At 26.9% G+C, this 6,267-nt stretch overlaps 1 protein-coding gene across 1 annotated transcript; it reads right to left on the reverse strand.

The window, feature by feature from the left end:
• Positions 1 to 306: 306 nt before the first annotated feature.
• Positions 307 to 5,699, reverse strand: LOC124818399 (calcium-responsive transcription factor). Its single transcript, XM_065814339.1, has 6 exons — positions 4,287 to 5,699; positions 3,928 to 4,192; positions 2,341 to 2,536; positions 2,041 to 2,193; positions 1,833 to 1,959; positions 307 to 1,049 (listed from the first exon to the last, which is right to left on the reverse strand). Exons 1-6 carry the CDS (start codon positions 5,206 to 5,208, stop codon positions 820 to 822), a joined length of 1,893 nt encoding a protein of 630 aa, XP_065670411.1. The 5' UTR covers positions 5,209 to 5,699; the 3' UTR covers positions 307 to 819.
• Positions 5,700 to 6,267: the final 568 nt, after the last annotated feature.

The raw sequence follows: 6,267 nt of genomic DNA on the forward strand, positions 1-6,267 counted from the left end.
TTTGTTAATAAATTCTAATTTTATTTATTTTTTAATGGATGATTTAAACATTGTAAAGGGGTAAATTTGTAAATTATGAAAAATTGTATCGTTAATGTTATTTGGCGAAGAAAAAAGATACTAATCCCCTTTTTAAAAACTCTACCGTATTTAGCTTCCAATAACGTAATATTTTGAGCTGATGTAATTTACTCGGGCGATTATAAATGTAAAAAATATTTACATTCTATCATTGTCAAAATACATTAGATCATCTCTAAACATAACGATTTTGAAATGCGGGATACGTCTAATAAATGCCTGAAATAGTAATTTAAAAATATAATTATTATACCATTATATCAATTTTAATAACATATTTTTATAAACCAACAGTTACCATAAAATTAATAATATAAATATCATTGGACGATATTAAAATATTTTTAAATGTAACTTTCGATCAACCAAAATAGAAACTCGTTGACTAGTGAAACACTATAGCTCAATTTTGCTTTAAGGGAATTTTAAAATTTTGAAAAAGCGCGTAGATTCTTACGTAAAGCTGGTATCACTGCTTAAGTGTGAAAAATATAATTTAAAAATCCTTTTTTTTTTTAAAAAAAAAAAGCGCTATAGTTATACGGAGCCAGCACAAAACGGTATTTTGTTTCAAAACGGCCCAGCACAAAACGGTATTTTGTTTCAAAACGGCCCAGCACAAAACGGTATATGCTTCAAAACAAAATGAATAAAAAATAAAAATATGCATCCTAGCGTTTTAGGGTGAGACGTAAAAAAAGCTTCTCAGTATAAAGGAAAGTATAAAGGAATGTATATTCACTTTAGTTTGGTAACTTCGGAGTCATCTCTTAAATTTGAACTTTCTAAAACATCATTGCATTCGGAAGATTCAACATAATGAGATTCTTTTGCAGCATTATTAAGTACTAAAAGACCGATTTTAGCTAGTTGTGCAAGTTGCTCATAAGAAAGGTTAGCAACTGAAAAGTTTTCTAGCTGGTTTTCAGTCAATGTTAAAGATAGTGTTTCAGATGTTCCAGTAATTGCTAAAATAAAAAAAAATAAAAAAATTTAACTTTTTGAACATTTTAAAAAAAATATAACACACAACAAAATAGAAAATTTGTTAGAGAGCATTGGTAAAAACAAACAAATTTAAAAAGGTTTTTGTTTTTTAAAATTTAAGGTCTTTGTTTTTTAAATGTGATTATTGAACCAAGTTGTTGCAGACCTAACTGACTCGCAAACTCGATTCATTGTTTTCCTCACACGCTCATTTTCTTATGAATTTAACATACCGAAATATTATTTTTACAAGTATATAAATAGCTACCTATTTTATTAAACATCGAATATTAAACGCTGAATAATACAATAAAACGCTTGCCAACTATTATTTTCATTTTATTTAGTGCATTATAAGGAAAATAAAAAATTGTGAAACAGCTAATTTAAAAATTACTCTTCTATAACACCAAAAGCAACAAGTTAACACAATGCACAGTGTTGTTAAGTATTATACTTTTAAATTCATCATATCCATCTCTAGGAAAGAATAAATTAAAAAACAAAACAAGGTTAATTTCATAAAATTTAAAAAGAATTTTTGGTTTTACATAAATAAATTGTAAGAAACACATTTTTATTCTGTACTCCTATTTGTTTATAAAAATTGATGATAACCGTAATTTTGTATCACATAAATTACATTTTATAGATATATATATATATATATATATATATATATATATATATATATATATATATATATATATAAAGAGAGAGAGAGAACCAAAAAACAATCAAACTTAATTAAATATTAAACTTACAAGCTTTAGTTTCAGCTTTACAATCCATATCAGAATCTCTTTCTACTTTTACTTTTTTGAATGATGATTCATTTGATAGATTGCTTCTTTTTTTGTTACGACTCGGAGTTATGAGTGAACCGGTTGGCTGGATATAGACATACACACAATATCACTAATTATATTTTATAACTTAAAGCATCAGAAAATTAAGTTTACAAATAAATACCGGTTGAAGATAAGACAATAAACCAGATTGTAAAGCTATATCAGTTTGTTGAATAAGATTTTGAATTTCAATCATTGGTGGATAAAATGACTTATCATGGTGTTCTGGTTGATTTTCTGAAGACTCAAGCTTCATTTTATTTTCAACAAAGTCCTGTTAAATAAATAAACTGTAAATAAATTAACAATCAGCTATAACAAAAAAAAATTCTTTATAAATGTATATTAAAAATTTGTTTAACAAAACAAAAAAATAACATATAAAATAATCAAATCATCAAAAAAAAACTTGAAAGTTTACTTTTAATGCTGATCTCACAACAAAAGGGTTTTTGAATCCTTGCCTAACCAGTATTTGCAACATTTCTAAAACACGCCTATCAACAGATAAAGATTCTAAACCATTTTCCTGTTGCATACTCAGTTGGTAGGTATCAACTGCATTTCCAATATGATGATATCTATGACTTGTTGTAAGAGGCAAGTGCATATATAATCTAAAAAGTATGAGAAATATTTTTTGAGTACATTCATTTAATTCAATATCAATATCATATATGATATTGATATTGAATTAAATGATATATAGCATGTCATATATGTATACTCAGTTGAAGCTGGGTAAAAAAAAAATAGAGAATTTTAGCAATCTTAATTGAAGAAATAATTTTAACTAATTTAATTAAAAGCATTTATATCAGAGGCTATTTTATTGTCTCAATGTTATCTCAGCATATCATTTACTTGTCATTCGATTAGATCTTTGTTATCAGGCAGACAATAAGACCTGCATTGATAATAGAAATATCGTTCTGTTTTATGTTAAAACAACGACATAAATATTAGTAATAGACAAAAGATATCATAAAGTTAGTAAGTGAAAACCCTAATTATACTATTTTGTGAGGACAAATGGTTCCCACAACAATATCTTTAACATTTTGAGCAGAATTTTCATCTAATTTAAAAACACATTACTTCTAAACATGTCTAACTTTATGAGTTTCTAGAACACTATAATTTTACATTAACTTAAATTTTTAAATTAATTAAAGCTGTGATTTTGAGAGACTTAAAAAAAATCTAACAACAATTTATATATGATTTTAACAGAAATTGTTTGTTAAAATTTGTAAGTTTATTTTTAAAATCGATATTGATACAGATTATTGATTACTTCAGTTGTTAATTGATTCAGTTGTTAAATTGATGCCTTGGTAAAAAAGTTTTGAACTAAAATTGTAAAATTATTTTATGGGCTTTTATAATATAGAGAATGAACTTTTTAAATATAAACAACTTTTGACTTTTCCAGGAGATTAGTTTTTTTTGTTTTAAGAGATGAGTATTTCCAAGATAATTTTGAAACCCAAAAGTTTTTAGAAATAGTACCCAACTTAAAATCAATGTTTTTCAAGGTATAGTTGAGATTTTTTTTAAATGAAAACCTGGAACAGGAAGCAGATTTATCGTTTTTATATATATGTGTATGTATGTATGTATGTATGTATGTATGTATGTATGTATGTATGTATGTATGTATGTATGTATGTATGTATGTATGTATGTATGTATGTATTAACAATAAATTTGCTTCCTGTTCCAGGTTTTTCATTATAAATATATATAAAATATATATAAATATATTATATATATTATATATATTATATATATAAAATAACTTGTATCTACTTGTTGTCTGTAATACACCTGGTATTTTACTTGTATCTGCTTGTTGTCTGAAATATATTTGTAATCAAAAAATAAAACTATATATATATATATATATATATATATATATATATATATATATATATATATATATATATATATATATATATATATATATATATATATATGTATATGCATGCAACTTTCAATTTTAAACCTTGTCTCTCCACTTTCAAACCCAGATTGGCGTACATGCCTTAATGAATGCTCTTGTAGCTGACGTAACAGCTTAGGATCAGAATCAACTGGAACTTTAAACTGTGGGAATTTTCTTACTTTTTTTACAAACAATCTTGCAGGACATGTAAAAGTTGGAATTTTCTTGGTTGAATTATTTTGATCATGCATTTGTACAATTCGCTTAACTATACTAGTTCTTTTTCTAGGACCATGTTCACATTCATAAACAGTTGCTCTGCGACCTAATAAATTAAATTTAAAATACGTTTTTTTGATGACCCTATCATAAATTTTAACTAGGTATAGTAAAAAAAGTTAAAAAAAAAATTATTATACCAATATTTACAAATGGTATTCCATCAAATGGAACATAATGAGATTTCCACATCAACCTTATTGTATCATTAGTTTCTGTTTTAGGAGGAGGTGGAGTTTGTCGAACTGAAAACAGAGTTTGAGTTTCTTTTTTGTACATGTTAACTACATTATCCATTTCATGTTCATTGAGAACATAGCCTGTATACATATCTCCAATAAGTTTACAGTCTTGCAATAGTTCAGCCCATTTAGGCAACTTATTTACAAAAATTTCGTTCTTCACATTTAAATGAACTTGTCTGCATTTATCTCCCTTATTTGGATTAACATCAACTTCTGCAGTTGATAAAATTGAAGATGATAAATTTAGCATGTTTGATCTACTATAAGCAGATACATAAGTACTATTTCTTTGATGATTTAGAGCATTGCTAGATTTAGTCGTATTTATTGATGATAGTAATTCACTAACAGTTAAACTTAGTGGGACACCGTCTGAATTTATGATATCTAATGTAGAAGGACTATTTACATTAAGACTACCTTTAATTTCTTCAGAAGGGTCTATATTTATTAAATGTTCAGAGTTAGAATTATTTACAGAACAACCATCACTTCTTAATAAAACATAAACAGCGCCATCTAAATCTGTTAAAGTAGTAAGATTTTCGTTTGTTGATACAACTTGAAAAGATTGTTTTAATGTCATAGGGGATGTAGCACTATTGTTAATATTTCTAAATTCTTCGTTTATATCAGAATCATAGCTTTCAACTTTTGAAGAACAAGTAGGATTCTCACCAGCTAATGTCTCTAACTCGACAGCACTATGATAATTTTTATTTTCAGGCTCGTGGTTATTGAATGTTTGGCACTGAGATTCTTCTTTAACTAAAGTAATATCTTTAATGGAAGAAGCAAATACAGAGGAATTTTTCATTTTTAAAGAAAATATTTTATAAACATAAAACTAGACAATAAGTTAAAACGCTTTCGATTTCGTTTATTTCCATGAGAAAACACTCACACAGCCTCGTTCGCCATATTGATTCAAATTGAGGATAGCTAGGCCGTATCAAAGTCTTTCACTACAAATACGCGCATGCGCGCTTTAAGTTGTTATACATTAAAGATATTACAGTATAACTTCGAATTTCGAATCTCTGTAAATCAAAGTTCTAAATGAGCTTAACAAATTTTTACGTCTAACTTTCTAAAATTCGAATCTTAACAATTCAAATATCTGCACCATTCAAATAATTTTTTCAGATGTTTTTCAGATGTAAGATTTTCGCTGTAAATCGAACTTTCGTAATTTTAGACGTGTAAAAAGCTCGTTTAGCCATAGAAAACATTAAACAACGCTAATCGTGAATGTTTCTGTTTGAATAAAAAACCATCTAAGAGACTCAAAGCCGTTCTACCGCAAGTGCAACAAGTAAATCACACTGGGTCCCAGTGACGTACTATGGGCGGGGGTAGCCGGGCCACGGCCCGAGGCGCCAAGCTTTAGAGGGTGCAATTTTCTCCTTACATAACTTATAGGAACTCATTTACTGAACAGAAGTGAGTCCTTTAACACTAGCATAGTTGAAATTTTTTTTTTTTAAATTATCTAATTATTATGAGAAACATTGAATAGTAATTTTATTTATACTTGTTATATTTCGAGGCTATATGGAAAGTCCCATCATCAGACAAAAACGTTTAAATATTTTTTCAAAATGGTTTGAAAGAGAAATCGTTAAATAGAAAAAAAAAAAAGGGAGGGGGGGGGAAACACACTGAACAAATATCATTTTTTATATTAAAAAAAAACGCATCATTGTTTTCCAAAACTAAGTTAAAACGTAGTTGGTAATTTCTAAACATTGAGATTCTACATTAAATCGCATCAAAAAATTCTGGCGCTCAATTTAAGAAGAAAAGAAAACATTATCTAAAAAGTGACGAGAAACTACAAAATTGTTTCAAGAAGTTGTTGGTATCAAACTCGGCA

The sequence above is a fragment of the Hydra vulgaris genome, chromosome 12, assembly GCF_038396675.1.
Source record: "Hydra vulgaris chromosome 12, alternate assembly HydraT2T_AEP".
Taxonomy (NCBI): domain Eukaryota; kingdom Metazoa; phylum Cnidaria; class Hydrozoa; order Anthoathecata; family Hydridae; genus Hydra; species Hydra vulgaris.

What these genes read in the sequence shown, in the direction of transcription:
- LOC124818399 (XM_065814339.1), bottom strand. Translation starts at nt 5,208, where the DNA reads ATGAAAAATTCCTCTGTATTTGCTTCTTCCATTAAAGATATTACTTTA. An exon ending in TTGTGAGATCAGCATTAAAA is followed by an intron (nt 2,194 to 2,340) that starts GTAAACTTTCAA and finishes TTTATTTAACAG; the next exon opens with GACTTTGTTGAAAATAAAAT. An exon ending in TATTGTCTTATCTTCAACCG is followed by an intron (nt 1,960 to 2,040) that starts GTATTTATTTGT and finishes GTCTATATCCAG; the next exon opens with CCAACCGGTTCACTCATAAC.